The sequence below is a fragment of the Megascapheus bottae genome, chromosome 1 (genome assembly GCF_031878675.1).
Source record: "Megascapheus bottae isolate mThoBot1 chromosome 1, mThoBot2.hap1, whole genome shotgun sequence".
Taxonomy (NCBI): domain Eukaryota; kingdom Metazoa; phylum Chordata; class Mammalia; order Rodentia; family Geomyidae; genus Megascapheus; species Megascapheus bottae.
The window spans coordinates 42779023-42795674 of record NC_143509.1 but is presented as its reverse complement, the minus strand read 5'-3'; the positions used below and the strand labels follow the sequence as shown (position 1 = coordinate 42795674).

General features: G+C 36.9%; 1 protein-coding gene across 4 annotated transcripts in view; it reads right to left on the bottom strand.

Annotated features, from left to right (window-relative positions):
* Positions 1 to 730: 730 nt before the first annotated feature.
* The window catches only part of Klhl24 (kelch like family member 24), a 44775-nt gene continuing 28853 nt past the window's right edge, over positions 731 to 16652 (bottom strand). For all 4 annotated transcript variants that reach the window (XM_090342840.1, XM_090342819.1, XM_090342849.1 and 1 more), the window contains exons 5-8: positions 16283 to 16401; positions 10498 to 10686; positions 6062 to 6250; positions 731 to 3348 (exon numbers count right to left, since the gene is read on the bottom strand). In XM_090342840.1, the coding sequence (XP_090198966.1) occupies positions 3148 to 3348; positions 6062 to 6250; positions 10498 to 10686; positions 16283 to 16401 (698 nt within the window). In that variant the 3' untranslated portion in view covers positions 731 to 3147. The remainder of the gene's footprint in view (positions 3349 to 6061; positions 6251 to 10497; positions 10687 to 16282; positions 16402 to 16652) is intronic.

Genomic DNA, 16652 nt, shown 5'->3' with positions numbered 1-16652 from the left:
AATCAAAGTTGTTTATAGTTATGGCACTTTAAACACTCCAAATAATCAAAAGTGATAAGGTAATACCCTCCCCTGAGTATTTACACCATCTTTCAAAAAACCTGGTTTAAAATGAAGTAGAAATATCTATTTGGATTGTTTAGGGAAAAAAAATGTTATTGAAGATCTCATTTTTTTTTTTTTTTTGCCAGTCCTGGGGCTTGAACTCAGGGTACTGTCCTTGGACACATTTTGCTCAAGGCTAGTGCCCTGCCACTTGAGCCACAATACCACTTCCAGCTTTTTCTGTGTATGTAGTACTGAGGAATTGAACCCAGGACTCGGTGCATGCTAAGCAAGACCATGCCCCCAGTCCCAAGATCTTATTTTTTTTTTTTATCTGCGCAGTGAAGTCAGTGGGAATTTTTACAGCCCAAAAGGAGGAAGTTAGGTCACGTTTGCAATATATATAAAGAAAAACATGGGAAAGGATTACAGTCCATGAAAACACACACTCAAAAACATATTTTGCTTTTCTGTTCATCCATAAAACACACATTAAAATTCTCTTTCCAACTGAGGTATTACAGTTGGGTTATGCAAACTCATCTCTATGACTATTTTGTTTTCTGACATAAGCAAGTCATCATTACTATAGATTCTGGCATGTCATAAAGATTGACAGTATACAAGTCATCATTACTAATATTCATCTTGTACCTCACAAGGAAAAGAACTCTAGAAATGCCTAAATAAAATCTCTGGAAATTGAAAAATGATCAACTAATTTTTACTTTATGTGCATTGTTCTGATGATCACACATGGCAAAACTTCTCAGTGTTTGTATATATAAGTATACACAACCATACTGTCTTATCTACATATATACATGTACATACAAACTCAGAGGCTCCTACAAGTATCACCTATGGGATAACAGAATAAATATAATATGGCACAACTTGGCTGATATGTCCCTTTTGATATACCCTAAAATTATACCTTAAATTTTTACTTTATCAAGGGTAATGTAATTTTTAATAAAAAACTACATAGTAAAGAAAGATAAAGTTAAAATATCAATTGGGCAACTTGAAAAATAGTCACTTCAATTTTTCTAGGTTTCAAGTGAATTCTTGTTGATCTTCAACATAAATACTAACTACTCAATTTTATGTAGTTTAAATTATACAAAGGAAAAAAAACAGTATTGGTGTGAGGTCTGTGTTTAAACATTTTGAATTTTGGGGTTTCATTTCAAATTTGCTACATAAACACATGGGCATTAAAAATACACATGAAATACAAGAGTTAATGTTTTTAAAACAGACAGAATCCAAAGTTATCTTGACAAGGCTTTTTATGTGATGTTTCCATTTATAGACTGATATGATCATACAAACAGACATGAAAGCAACAATTGTCACTTATAGAATCCTAAGCATTCACAAAACGTTTCATACACTTCTATACAGAATCTACAGTATGCAACATTTGCTATAAAAGCGTCATGCAGATGTTTACTATTAAGGAACAGTCCAAGTTTCTCAATTGTACATATAACTGTCTTACAACCAAAAATGGTAACTTTTCTGAATTGCTTTGAGAATTATCAGAAAGTTATTTATCATATAAATTATGACTTGTAAAGTAGAAATTCTCTAAGAGAATTTTCCCTTAGAATTTAGGTTCAGACTAAGCATTAAAGTTTCTCTATCTGAAATGTCTGTAACATTCATGTTACATTTTTGATGAGTACCTTGTTTTTAACTGAAATCTGGTGACACTGTAATTATAGAGTATTGGTATCATCCTTACTATGACAAGTATACCATTATAATGTGAATAATGATGGTGACTGGGAAATCAAAATACAGCAGGCTACCTGGTACATGCCCCAAATGTTGTCAATTGTATCTGTCCACCCAGGAATTATAATCATTACTTCTGTTGCAGTTCCTGCCATTTCCATTCATTTGCCTAAGAAAAATGTTTACATTGCTGTCTGGAAACTGGCAAGTTTTTTCAAATGGAGTTGAAAAGTTCAGACAAAAGAAGTTTATTTTATAGAACTCTGAGCAATATTTTGCAAAATAGGCATACCAAATGAACTATTTTTCTTAGGAAACTAGAACTATTGCTGTTAGTTTTTCTCAGCTAAATTTACAAGAAATGTGGACCCACTGAGGTAAGTGGTCCCTGCTTTTTAGCCTGCTAAAGGCAGAGATTTCACATAAGGCAGCATAACCAGGGAAGAGATCCTAAGTCAAAGCATTAAACTAACAAGGTCAAATCCTACTACCTTGGGGAGCAAGCCTGTTCTTGTCTACCACAAAACAATATTGTAAAATTGATTTTAACCTCTTGGTCAGGTTTAAGAAGATGCTTTCTTACGAGGATTTAGAGATGACACATAAATATTTTAAGAGTTACAGCGGGTTACATTTTTTCCTCCAATAATTATTTAGTTTTTCTTAGGAATCAAGTCTGTAATTCTGATCCCTCTTTTATGCACACCTATTTTTGTATCTCTGCATAACCTCACAAAACATGTTTATTATAAAGATAGCTCTTCTAAGAATGAAGTTATAATAAATCAATATTTTGTGATACCTGAATTCTCAATTGATATTTTTATCAGTTACAGAATAAAAAAACTGTAATAAAAATTGCCAGTTCAGATATGCAATATGTGACAAAGATTTTTTAATTGATTTTCCTCTCAGAATGCTTTCTAAAGCATTTTTTAGCATTAGTTGATTAACCCAAATGAAGCCTCAGTCATGTAGTTTTCTCAGCATATGAAAGAACAATAACAAAAAAAGAATATGCATTTTTACAAAGATAAACATATATAACTGAAGAAACCATTGACAAATTTCTAAAAAAGATGCAGACATTAATTCTTAGTCCACACAGGCTTCTTAAAATATAAACGTACACTCCCAAGGCCAAGCAACAGCCACCATTATCCTTAATAACAACAATGTTCTTTCAGTTACTGGAAAGGCTTTATTATAGACTGAAGAGTTGATATTTTTGAGAGAAAGGCACAGGATTTTTTTTTTTTACACATGGTACAAAGGATATAAGTCAAATTCCCAACCGTGAGTTTTTAAATGCTCTTGTGTGGGATTACTGTGGCTTCTTGGTGAGGTATTCTGGCTTTAGAGCTTAAAGCACTTCTCGTTGTATCTATGAATGGTCACGCAGCCATGGTAGGACACTGGCCTGGGCATTGCGGCTACCCCTGTGATGATACTGGTTGCAGGATCATAACATAGGATAGTGTCTGTGGCTTCTCCATTTTCCCGTCTTCCACCCAGGATATATATTTTACCATTGCACACAGACATACCACAATTTTCCTGTTTAACCAAATACACAAAGAAAAAATTAGCTATTGTAGATAAAGAAGTTGGTAACAAATTTAACATAGACAGGATTTTTTAAAAGGGAGACATAATACATAAACATATATATAAAACAATAAGTTGGGCCCAAGCTCCTTCATGTCCAACTCTCGTTCAATGTGTGAGTGTTGGATAAGTTTGCACGGATGAGTATTTAGATAGATATGTTAGTAACTGTGGAAGTATGATGGGTACAGTGGGCTAGTAAGAATGATTTAACTTAATGGTAATACCCCTCTTATACCCCCCAGTACTGAGGATTGAATCCAGGGCTTCTAGTTCACCAGGCAAAGCACTACCACTTGAGCTACACTTCCAGCTCACTTAAAGGAAATTAAACGAAAACATCTTTGAAGAGTTTGACTAGCTTCTCCTACTCTAATAGTTATTACATGGCCAAGGAGCAGGAGCATTATTCACACTAGAAAATGAATCTCAAAGCCAGGAGTGAGGCCTAGTGGTAGAATACTTGCTCAGCATGCATGAAGCCTTGGGTTCGATTTCTCTGGAGGTAGTGTTATGGCTGAAGTGATAGAGAGCTAGCTTTGAGCACTAAGAGGTTCAGGAACAGCACCCAGGTCCTGAGTTCAAGCCCCAAGATCAAGCCCCAGGACTGGCAACAAAAAAAAAAAGAAGGAAAGAAAATGAATCTCAAGTTGAATGAATGAATGAATGAATGAGAGGAATATGCAATGAAATGAACAAAATACTATTGTTAGAGTCCTTGGGCGGGACACAGAAATTTTCCAAGTAACATTTAACAATTAATATCTTACACAATGGAGTTTGAAGCTAAATTTTAGTATTGGGGTCAATAACTATATATATAACTATATAACTATATAACTATATATATCTTTCACTCTGGTAGAAGAAATTAACCCTTAGTGGATTTATATAATAGATGGATACTATCTTATGATCTGAAAGAATGAGCGGGGCACTGGTGGCTCATGTATGTAATCTAATTACTTTGGAGGCTGAGATCTGAAGAAAAGGTTTGAAGTCAGTCTGGGCAGGAAAGTCTGAAACTTTTTTTTTCCAGTCCTGGGGCTTGAACTCAGGGTACTGTCCTTGGGCTAGCATCTACCACTTGAGCCACAGCTCCACTTCTGTTTTTTTTCTGAATATGTGGTACTGAGGAATGGAACCCAAGGCTTCGTGCATGCTAGGCAAACACTCTACCACTAGGCCATGTTGCTGGACAAGTCTAAGACTCTTATCTCCAATTAATCATCAAAAAGCCAGTAGTGGAGATATGGCTCAAATGGAGATATATGCTCAAGCTTAGTGCAAAATAAAATTAAGGAAATGAACAAGGCACTAAGTTCAAGCTCAGTACCAGCACAGAAAAAACAAAAATCTGAAAGAATTCATGGGTATGTAAAAATCCTACATTAAGTGTTTATATACTACCCAGAAGAACATGGTTCATTATTTTAAGTGAATGACATTTTTATGCAGACTATGACCCATAAACTGTATCAATTATGGGCTAAACTGTAAATTTTCATCTAATATTCAATGATCTACAATTCTCAAAAGTTCTAACTACAATGTAAAAATCAACATGACAACTTTAATATTTATGTATAAACTCCTTCCTATTACAGAATTAAAAGTGCAGGCAGCTTGGCATTGGTGGCTCACACCTGTAATCCTAGCTCCTCAGAAGACTGAAATATGATGATTGAGGTTTGAAGTCACTCTGAGCAGGAAAGCATGAGATTCTTACATCTAATTAACCATCAAAAAGGCACACGTGGAAATGTGGCTCAAGTGGTAGAGTGCTAGCCTTAAACAAGAAAAAAAAAAAATCTCAGTAACAGTTACCAGGCCCTGATTTCAAGTCCCAGGACTGCCCTGCCCATCGCCCACCCCCCAAAAACCCAAAACAAAACTATAGGCAATCTTTTATAAATGATTCCAATACTAGCTATCAATAATGATTACACAGAAAAGCTTGGTAGTATTGGTAGTGAGAAAGGAGAGAAGCTAATCCCCCAGATCCTAGCAAATCAGTATCTTAAGGGCCCAGCATTGTCCCTTAGCTTCTTTTGCTCAAGGCTAGCACTCTACCATTGAGCCACAGCGACACTTTTGGCCGTCTTCTTCTTCTTTTTTTTTTTTTTGTGGTACAGAGGAATCAAACCCAAGGTTTCATGCATGCTAAGCAAGCACTCTACCACTAAGCCACATTCCAAGCCTAAAATTAATTATTATTATTTTGTTGTTGTTGCTGGTTGTGGGGCTTGAACTCAGGGCCTAGTTGCTGTCCTTGATTTTCTTTTGCTCAACCATTTGAGTTACAGATCTACTTCTGGCTTTTTTGGTAGTTTAGTGGAGATTTTCACAGACTTCTCTGTCTGATGGTCTTCATAACCATGTTGTTCAGATATCATCCTCTTCACTAACAAGTATTACAGGAATGAAATGCCAGCAGAGGCTTTTAAGTCTAAAATCTTCAACACCCATATTAAACAGTGAGGAGTTTGGGGCATAGGAGAAAGGCTCTAATGGAGACACATTTCAAGGAGCTACACTGTAAGTCCTCAACAATATGTGACAGTTGAAAACATTCAGTAATAGATTGAGTGAAATTCCAGTGTCCTAATAATTACCATGTACTTGGCCACTCATAGATTAATTAGTCTTTTGGACTCTTTACCTGTCGGCTGAATGTATTCTGTACATGCATCCAGTAATCTTCAACTGGATCATAGCAGTATATTGCTTTGGTCAGTCCACCAGCAACGTAGATCAGGTTGTTTAAGGAGACAGCAGTTATACATCTCTTGGCAATTGGAATAGCTGCACGAAGTAGCCAAGAATTGGTTTCTGGGTCATAAGATTGAACCTAATAATAGAAATGCAAACTTACTTAGTAAAAAGTCTACCAAGACACAGAAACAGGATTAAAAACCAAATCTCATCCCACAAAAGAATAAAATATTTAGGAATTAACTTAACCAAAGATGTAAAGGAATTATTTAATGAAAACTATAAAAGCCTAACAAAAGAAATTAAAGGGGACACTAGGAAATGGAAAGACATTCCATGCTCATGGATAGGGAGAACCAACATAGTGAAAATGGCTATACTGCCAAAATTGATATACAAATCAAGGCAATCCCCATCAAAATCTCAAAGACACTCGTTACTGAAATAGAAGATACAATCCAAAGGTTCATATGGAACAAGAAAAGACCTAGAATAGCCAAAACAATTCTAGGCAAAAAGAGCAGTGCAGATGGTATTATAATACCAGACTTCAAACTCTACTATAGAGCCATAATAACAAAAACAGCAAGGTATTGGCACAAAAATAGACCAGAAGATCAATGGAACAGAACAGAAGATCCAGAAATAGAACCAAATACCTATAGTCAACTTGTATTTGACAAAGGAGCCAAAGATATACAGGGAACAAACACAGCCTATTCAATTATTGGTGCTGGCAAAACTGGGCAGCCACATGCAGAAAACTAAAAATTGACCCTAGCCTTTCGCCATGCACAAGCATGAACTCAAAGTGGATCAAAGACCTCAGTGTCAGACTGGAAACCGTGAAACTGCTACATGATAGAGTAGGAGAGACACTGGAACTCATAGGCATAGGCAAAAGATTCCTGAACAGAATCCCAGGGTCACAACAGATTGGAGAAAGACTCGATAAATGGGACTACCTAAAAATAAAAACTTTCTGCACAGATCAAAGCATAGCCACAAAAGTAGAGAGACAGCCAACCAACTGGGAAAAGATATTTATCAATAATACATCAGACAAATGCTTAATATCTAGTATCTACAGGGAACTCAAGGAACTAATTCCCCCCAAACCCAGCAAACCATTTACTAAATGGGCAAGGGAACTAAAGAGAAACTTATCAAAAGAAGAGGTTAAAATGGCAGAAAAGCATATGAGAAAATGCTCATCATCCATGGTCATAAAGGAAATGCAAATTAAAAAAACCTTAAGAAACCACCTTACCCCAACAAGAAATGGCCAAGATTTTGAACTCAGACAATGACAGATGCTGGCGGGGTTGTGGAGAAGAAGGAACCCTACCCACTGCTGGAGGACTGTAAACTAGTTCAGCCACTCTGGAAAGCAGTGTGGAGGTTTCTTAAAGAACTGAAAATTGAGCTTCCCTATGATCCCGCCATACCACTTCTGGGCATCTACCCTGAACATCATAACCCAGGATATGATAAGGACACCTGCTCAGTTATGTTTATCTCTGCAATATTCACAATAGCCAGGCGATGGAAACAATCCAGGTGCCCTACTGCAGATGAATTGGTACAGAAAATGTAGTATATATATGTACAATGGAATTCTACATAGCCAACAGAAAAGATGAAATAATAGCATTCACAGGAAGTGGATGAATCTAGAGCGAATCATGTTGAGTGAGACAAGTCAAGACCAAAGGAACAAATGGTGCATGGTATCCTTAATATGTGGCTATTAGATCCAAACAGAGCAAGAGCGAGGACTCAATATTTGCATACCCAATGCTATGGACATAGTACTGGAAATATAAACACAACTACATAGACATAAAAACTTATGACTCGGGGCCGGGAGTTTGGCCTAGTGGTTAAAGTGCTTGCCTAGCATGCATGAAGACCCGGGTTCGATTCCTCGGTACCACATACATAGAAAAAAAGCCAGAAGTGGTGCTGAGGCTCAAGTGGTAGAGCTCTAGCCTTGAGAAAGTCCAAGGACAGTGCTCAGGCCCTGAGCTCAAGCCCAGGACTGGCAAAAAAACAAAAACAAAAAAAACTTATGACTCTATAGATATAATGTTTATATATATATTACATAGATTAATATGTATTTATCATATATAAACCCTTAGCCTAATTTTGATTATGTTCTAAAAATTAAGTGCCTGTGATTATATATAGATTCCCTTCTTGAATAATTGTTAAACATGTCATTTGAAATATGATGTAAAAATCAATGTTAATAAATTCTTTAATAAAAAAACAAAATCTCATTAACTTTGAGAATTAAAGGAAGGTAAACCCCATAGTAAAATGAATAATTTATGAGAAATCTCAAAAAAATGCAAATTTATTGCTAGCAAGCAGGGGAGAGTAAAAAACAATGCATACAAATGATTTCCAAGATAAATGGCCATCAGGTTTGCTGTACGCATTTCCAATAAAAGTAACAGTCTAAATATTTTAGAAGTTGTTTTCTGTGGGATAACTTTCAATCTGAATATAATTTTTTTCACACTTTTAGGAGATCTTTTCTTCAGAAGATTAGTAAATCCTAATTGAGTCTAATTTGAATTATTACAAATTCTGTACTAAAGAATTGTAAATGAGTAACATTTGATGACACTGCATTAAAGTATAACTTAGAAAAGGAATTAATTAACAAAATTCAGTTGACACTAGTACATCATTCAGGCATTGGACACTTTTCTCCAGGAAAAACCTTTCCTGACATTTCAGGAAATTAACAGACTAATCTACTTTGAGCTATCCTCTATTTACACAAGAGTTTTCTTTGCTTCTTTGTTCTAAAACTACTTTGAAAGTATGCAGAGTAGTAGTGATTCCTCCTGGCCACATTCCCTCCAGCATCTGTTGTTACTAGTTTTCCTGATCCTGGCCATTCTAACTGGAGTGAGGTGGAATCTTAAGAGTTGTTTTGATTTGCATTTCTTTTATGACCAGAGATGCTGAGCATTTCTTCATGTGTCTATAGGCCATTTTTGTTTCTTCTTCAGAGAAGTCTCTCTTTAAGTCTTTGGCCCATTTTTTAATGGGATGGTTGTTACTTTGGAGATTAGTTTTGGAGTGATTCAATTTTTTGAGCTGTTGATATATTTTAGATATGAGGCCTTTGTCTGTTGTATGGTTGGTGAAGATCTTCTCCTACTCTGTAGGCTTCCTAATTAATTTACTAGCTATGTCCTTTGCCATACAAAAGCTCTGCAGTCTAATGCAGCCTTTCTCTGATTTGTTGTGATTCTTGGTCCTTATTAAGAAAGTTTCGACCTGTGCCCAGGAGGCCTAGTGTATCTCCTATTCCTTCTTGTAAAGTTTTCAGTGTGTCAGCTTTGTTGGTGGGAGCGCAAACTCATTCAACCACTATGGAAAGCAGTATGGCAGTGCCTCAAAAGGCTAAACATAGAGCTCCCCTATGACCCAGAAATTCCACTACTTGGCATTTACACAACCATCCAGAAACTAGGGCATACTAAATCCACTAGCACAACAATGTTCATTGCAGCATTATTCACCATAGCAAAGATATGGAATCAACTTAGATGTCCCTCAGTTGATGAGTGGATCAACAAGATGTGGTATTTGTACACAATGGAATTCTACGCTGCTGTCAGAAAAAACGACATTGACCCATTTGTTAGAAAATGGAAAGACTTATAATTGAAAGGACCTCCAGGATATTGAAACAAAAGCCATATAATGAATGACTGTTGTCCTTAATGTACTATGTTATCTCTCATCTCTTTTGCTGTCCCTTGGTTATATCATATTGTTACAGTATCTCATTTTGTTATCTGATATATTTGTATTTGGTTATTTGAAATTGGATAGGGAAGGGGGGAAAACCAAGATGGGAGGGTGGGGAGAGGGTAATGGGGACCAAGACATGTGAAAGGGTATCAATGTATGTGAATTAATGCACCTTCTACCTGGCAAATATCATGTAACCCTTTCATTAATTACAATAAAAAATATTAAAAAAAAGAAACCTTAAAAAAAAAGAAAGTATGCAGAATGTGGTCTAGTTGGAAGCAGCAAAATTGAATACTGTGCTTTTTTCTTTGTTAATTTACTTGCCAACAGTTTGGAGTGTGACTAACTTTTAGATTCTATAGATAACAGCAATAAAAATTTGAAACTGAAACTCATTTCAGAAAGGCTAAGTCACACTTATTACAGGAAAATTATTAAAAACTACATTAGGGTCTGAGTTTATCAACTGAAAATTCATTGGGATAGGGCACCAGATAATATTTAAATGATATCTCATACTGAGTGATTTAGCCACCTACTTGATAACTGTCTTTCCCTTTCTGCACATACCATAGGTAATTTCAAGAGAATGTGACTTACCTTATCAGAACAAGTATTATCATCAGGTCCTCCACCAATCACAAACAATTTGCCTATACAGCTTGTCACTGCAGGAGAGCTCACTGCTTCTTTAAGGGGAGCAACTTCAGTCCATCGATTAGAAAAGGAGTCGTAGCACTCTACACTGCTAAGTCTGTTTTGCCCATCATAGCCTCCAACAACATATACCTATATATAAGATATATGAAACAAAAACCCCTCAATGATCTAAAGTCTTAACTTTGACCTAACTGATTAAATAATTAAGATCTATTTTTAAAAGCCCTTGACAATTATAAGCTATATATAAAACAAATGAAAATCTTAATTACCAGAAGTCTAAATTTTGACCTAATTGAAAAATTAAGGGATCTTCCTCCCTTTAAAAGCCCATACAATATATTTAGCTCAGAATTTCTGGGCTTTATAGGTGTCAAATCCCTGCCAGGCACCAATGGCTCATGCCTGTAATCCAGTTCAAAGCCAGCCTGGGCATGAAAGAGACTCTTATCTTTCTCCAACTAATCACCAGAAAAATGGAAATGGTGCTGTGGCTCAAAATGGTAGAGCAGTAGCCTTCAGCTGAAGAGGTCAGGGAGAGCACGCAGGCCCAGAGTTCAAGCCCCACAATTGGAGGTGGGTGGGGAGTCCCCTATACTATTGTCATAGGCTTTTCAGTTATTTTACCAAATAGCCTCCTTTCAATAAAATTATAATACTACAAATGTATTGTATACTTGTTTACCTTATTATATATATCTGTGTTTTATACACGAAAGACTAATTTTTTTCATCCCTAAGAACAAATCTGTGTTGAGAACTGCATGGTTGAAGGATGATAAATTATTATTAAACTGTTATTGAATATATTATTATTATTTGTGTGTGGGGGTCATAGGGCTTGAACTTGACCTGGGCGCTGTCCCTGAGCTCTTCAGCTCATTGCTGCCCTACCCTTGAGCCAAGCCCCACTTCCCATTTTCTAGAGGTTAATTGGAGATGAGTCTCAGCCCTTTCGTGCCCAGTCTGGCTTTGAACCTCGATCCTCAGATCTCAACCTCCTGAGTAGCTAGGATTACAGGCATGAGTTACCGAGCCCATCTTAAATATTATTAAATTGTGAGATTTTTTTTTTTGCTTTTCAAATTTACTTATTTAAAAAAAAAATCCAGAATGGATTCAAAAGAACAGTCATCAAGGATGTAGGTGCTAGACACAGGCCAAGAGAATAGCTAGAAAAGTATGCCTCGGGAACTTTCACGACTTCATCACTATCTCCTAACATAAATTAGCTTAGTTTTTCATGGACCTAGCTTATGCACTTACAAACCTGGCAGAGCTAGGTGGCCTGCCTTTCAAGGCCTCAGTTGCAGGATCACACACACAGGCCATTCATTACAGTAGCACTTTTGGACAAGTAAAAGGACCTTAAACTCCATATGGTCTCATGCTAGACAGACTACCTTCATTCTGTGTGAAATGTTTTCACCCCTCGAAAATATGCCCACTTTAGTACAAACTGATCATTATAGTGATCAGTAAATTGTATCCCTACCCCTCACAATGCTTAAAAATGACAGGCTAGGGACAGAACAATGTGAACTTTCTACTGTTGGATTATCACTCATTAATGATCGGTTAGCTAATTAACACTAAATTTACATTAAGGAAATTATATATAGAATACTGCAAAACACAGTAAAAAGACTGAAGTTTGCCCATTTCTGCTCAGAAGTCTCTTTACTTCCAAGCTTCATAGTATGCTGTCTTCTCCACTCCAAATGTACTGTAACTATTACTGTTTCTCCTCCTTTTGATCTTCCTTTTGTTCCCCACTGCCAGAACTTCCAGAGCCTTCTCGTTCAGATACCATCTTTTTGTATGCCATTTCAAAGAGCTTCAGTGATGCTTGCTGAAGAGAAGATGCTGCTTGCCTAATGTTTTCTCCAGTTTCACTGTCTTTACGAGCCAAGAGCTCCCTCATTTTAGATATTTCTTCTTTTAGCTTGTTGCACTCATCAGCAGGAAGCTGATCTTTGAATTCCTCCATCTTACTTTCTGTGTCATGAATAATTCCTTCAGCCATATTAACTGCTTCATGAGATTTTTTTTTTTTTTGGTGGGTTGTGGGGCTTGAACTCTGGGCCTGGGCTCTGTCCCTGAGCTCCTCAGCTCAAGGCTACTGCCCTACCTCTGGAGCCACAGCCCCACTTCCGGTTTTTTAGTGGTTCATTGGAGATAAGATTTTCACAGACTTTAGTGCCTGAACTGGCTTTGAATGGTGATCCTCAGATTTCAGCCTCCTGGGTAGCTCGGATTACAGGTGTGAGCCACTGCACCTGGCTTAAATTGTGAGATCTTTAAAGACAGGATCTATCTTTTACAGTCTCCCATATAACTAGAAAAGTACCTAACAAATTTTATAATATATATCTCAAAGAGCTTTCACAAGATTTTTAACAAAAAAAATAGTATCAGCTGGGCACAGTGGCTCAAACCTGCAATCCTAGCTACTCAGGATGTTGAGATCTGAGGATCTGGGTTCAAAATCAGCAGGGGCACTAAAGTCTGTGAGACTCTTATTTCCAATTAACCACCAAAAAACCAGAAGTGGTGCTATAGCTCAAGAGGTAGGGCAGTAGCCTTGAGCTGAAGAGCTCAGGAACAATGTCCAGGCCCAGAGTTCACGTCTTAAGACTAACTAAAAATGAAAACAAGCCAAAGAGCCTTGGCTGGTTCTAAACCTTGATTCCCAGATTTCAGCCTCTTGAATAGCCAGGATTACAGGTGTGAGCCATCTGCATCGAGTTCTTTATTATTTTTATTAGCATACATTATTTGACAACAGGATTTCATTATATTTCCACGTATGCATACAATGTTTCTCTGTCAAATTCACCACCTTTCTCTTTCTCTCCCTTCTTCCTTTCTTAAGTTTTAATGCCTTTCACTACTCTATTTTCATATATGCATATATAAAGTACTTCAACCATATTACCCTTATTTACCCTGTCCATTTACTTTCCTCTATCTGCTGACACCTACTGTTCAGCAGAACCTATTTTACTCTGTCATTCTTTTTCTTAGTGTATATTAACTATATCAAAAGGTTTTGTCACACTATTTCACATATACATATATTATATTTTAATCAGATTAACTCACTCTACTTCTATTTTTCCTAAATTTATCCCCTATTACTCAACAGCTTTTAGTACGTTTCCTTATGCCACCTTCATGCTTTGTGTTACCATTCACTTTCCATCATTCTTTTCCTCTTCTGTCTTCCATCCAGATAGTACCAGTTCCAATCATGTTCTGTGTGTGCATGTGTGTATATATATATTATATATATATATGTATGACTATGTAGGTATAAGTCTATGAATACGTATACTGTTTTAGATCTGATCTTCTACAGCATCTCATTTTTGTTTCCTTTTGCCATGCCACCACCCTACCTCAGGGTGCACATCACTACATGTCTTCCTCTTGAATAACCTTCACTTGTGCTCTCTAAACCAGAAATGAATCTTTCTAACAATCAATGCCTAAGGGTCAAGTCAAGCTTCACCTTGTTCACATATGTGTACAATTTACCTTTCGATGCTCCTCTAAGTTTCCACAGTAGACAACGCCACTTCTATGAAACATTTCTCACACACTAATTACAAATTACCTAATTGGTGAATATGTGCCCCCAATGCCATGGAATTTAATTTACCAAAACAAAGCAGGGGGGAGGGCGCATAAAGCAGGTATTGCTGGGTCATGCCTATAATCCTAGCAACTTACAAGACTGAGATAGGATTAAGGTCTGAAGCCAGTCTGGGCAGGAAAGTCTGTGAGACTGTTTTCGCTAATTAACTGACAAAAAGCTAGAAGTGTAGTTGTGGCTCAAGTGGTAGAACATCAACAAAAACTAAGGGATACCATCCTTAGTTTAAGGCCCACTTCAGGCACAAACACACACTAGATTGCAAAACTTACAAAGAAAGTTTTTCCAAGTGTCACTAGTGGGTGTCCAGTTGAATCTGTCAATTTTGAATCTTAAATACCAAAACGATATAAAATAGGTAGAGATATACCATTAGTTTTAGAAAGTATTTTATTTTCAGTGTATTTATCTCAAGATCATTGTTTCTCTAGTCTTGTCAATAGCTACAGCAAACTACATCATGAACTCTAGGAATTCAATCACTTTTAAACTATTTGGAGGAGCTTGAATAATTCCTAATATAAAAGATTTAAGAAACCTGGCCGGGAGTTTGGCCTAGTGGTAGAGTGCTTGCCTAGCATGCTCGAAGACCCAGGTTCGATTCCTCGGTATCACAGACATAGAAAAAAGCTGGAAGTGGTGCTGAGGTAGAGCTCTAGCCTTGAGAAAGTCCAAGGACAGTGTTCAGGCCCTGAGCTCAAGCCCAGGACTGGCAAAAAAAAAAAAAAAAAAAAAGATTTAAGAAACGTTTGTGGGGAGATAGGTGGAGTTAAGACTGATCAGGGACTGAATAAGAAGGATTCCAGGCAACCATTTCGGATTCAACTAGAGAGGTTCTGGGATTATACTGGTGGTTCTGGGTCTCATAGTAGGGCTTAAGAGGCAGCAATATTCTTACAAAGGGGTGTGTGTGTGTGTGTGTGTGTGTATGGTAGTACACTGCTTTCACTTAAACCTGTCATTAATTTGAAGTAGCTTGGAGGATGTAACAGAGGCGATGGCAGGAAGAGGCCAACAAAACAGAGACACTGCTTGGTACAACTGAAGTATAATTATGTCTAATATATTGGGTTTAATATTAAATTTTTTTTGCCAGTCCTAGGCTTGAGCTCAGGGCTCAGGGCTTTCTCAAGGCTAGAACCGTACCATTTGAGCCCCAGCACCACTTTCAGCTTTTTCCATGTATGTAGTACCAAGGAATTGAACCTGGGTCTTCATGCATTCTAGGTAAGCACTCTACCACTAGGCCAAACTCCTGGCCCCCAGATTTAACTTTTAAAAAGAAGACACAGGGGCCGGGAGTTTGGCCTAGTGGTTAAAGTGCTTGCCTAGCATGCACGAAGACCCGGGTTCGATTCCTCGATACCACATACATAGAAAAAAGCCGGAAGTGGTGCTGAGGCTCAAGTGGTAGAGCTCTAGCCTTGAGAAAGTCCAAGGACAGTGCTCAGGCCCTGAGCTCAAGCCCAGGACTGGCAAAAAAAAAAAAAAAAAAAAAAAAAAAAAGACACAGTACTTTGGAAAACTTTGGGAACTACTAGTTCATAGATGATTCTTAGACTAATAAGGACAGCAGATGGGTTGAAAAGCCAAATTTTATGCATTTTAATAGGATTCATTACCTGAGGTCAATCATATATTTTCTTCAAAATATTTTGGCAGGTTTATCTGAATATTATTTTAAATTGGTTTTGTCCCTGCTTGCACAAATAAAAAAAGAAGATAATTAAAATATATATCTGCCTCACTGCCAGAATCAGTAAAAGGAAAAAGTTGGTTGCATTGGACAGTGGCCTTTTCTCACATTTGATATGGCTTGTTTTCCAATTCCATTTAGGCATCTGACTCTAACGATGCATGACTAGAAAAATGTGATACACTGCCATGAATTTCAAACTGTGAGAATAAAATATCCATTGAAAAATACAGTGTGATACTGTGGTTAGAAATGGAGGCAAATACAATATGAATCCAAAATACCCAAAAGGAAAGTGAAATACAGAACTTAACCGTGGTATTTATTTTGGAATTATACCAGCAATAGTAATAAAAAGTGGTTTCTCTTACTTTACCAAGGAGAACAGCCATTTTGTGACGCCATCTGCCTTTATTTAGTGAGGCAACTCTGATCCAAATATTTAACTGTGAGTTATAAATCCACACGTCACGGCTATTAATTCTTCCACCTTTAAATGGAGAACAAAGCATATGCAATAATATGTCACTATGTATTTACCACCAAGGAAATATATGCCACTTAGGCATAGATATAAAACATGGAATTTACTTAGTCAATTCAAGAATTTGAGAATTCAGTGCAATAAATTAAAGGAGAATACTTTTACAGCTTAATAGAATTATTTACACAGCGGATTTTAACTTACCTATCTTGAGAAGTAATTACTAAACTGGGGGATAAGACTGTCCAAAAAAAGAA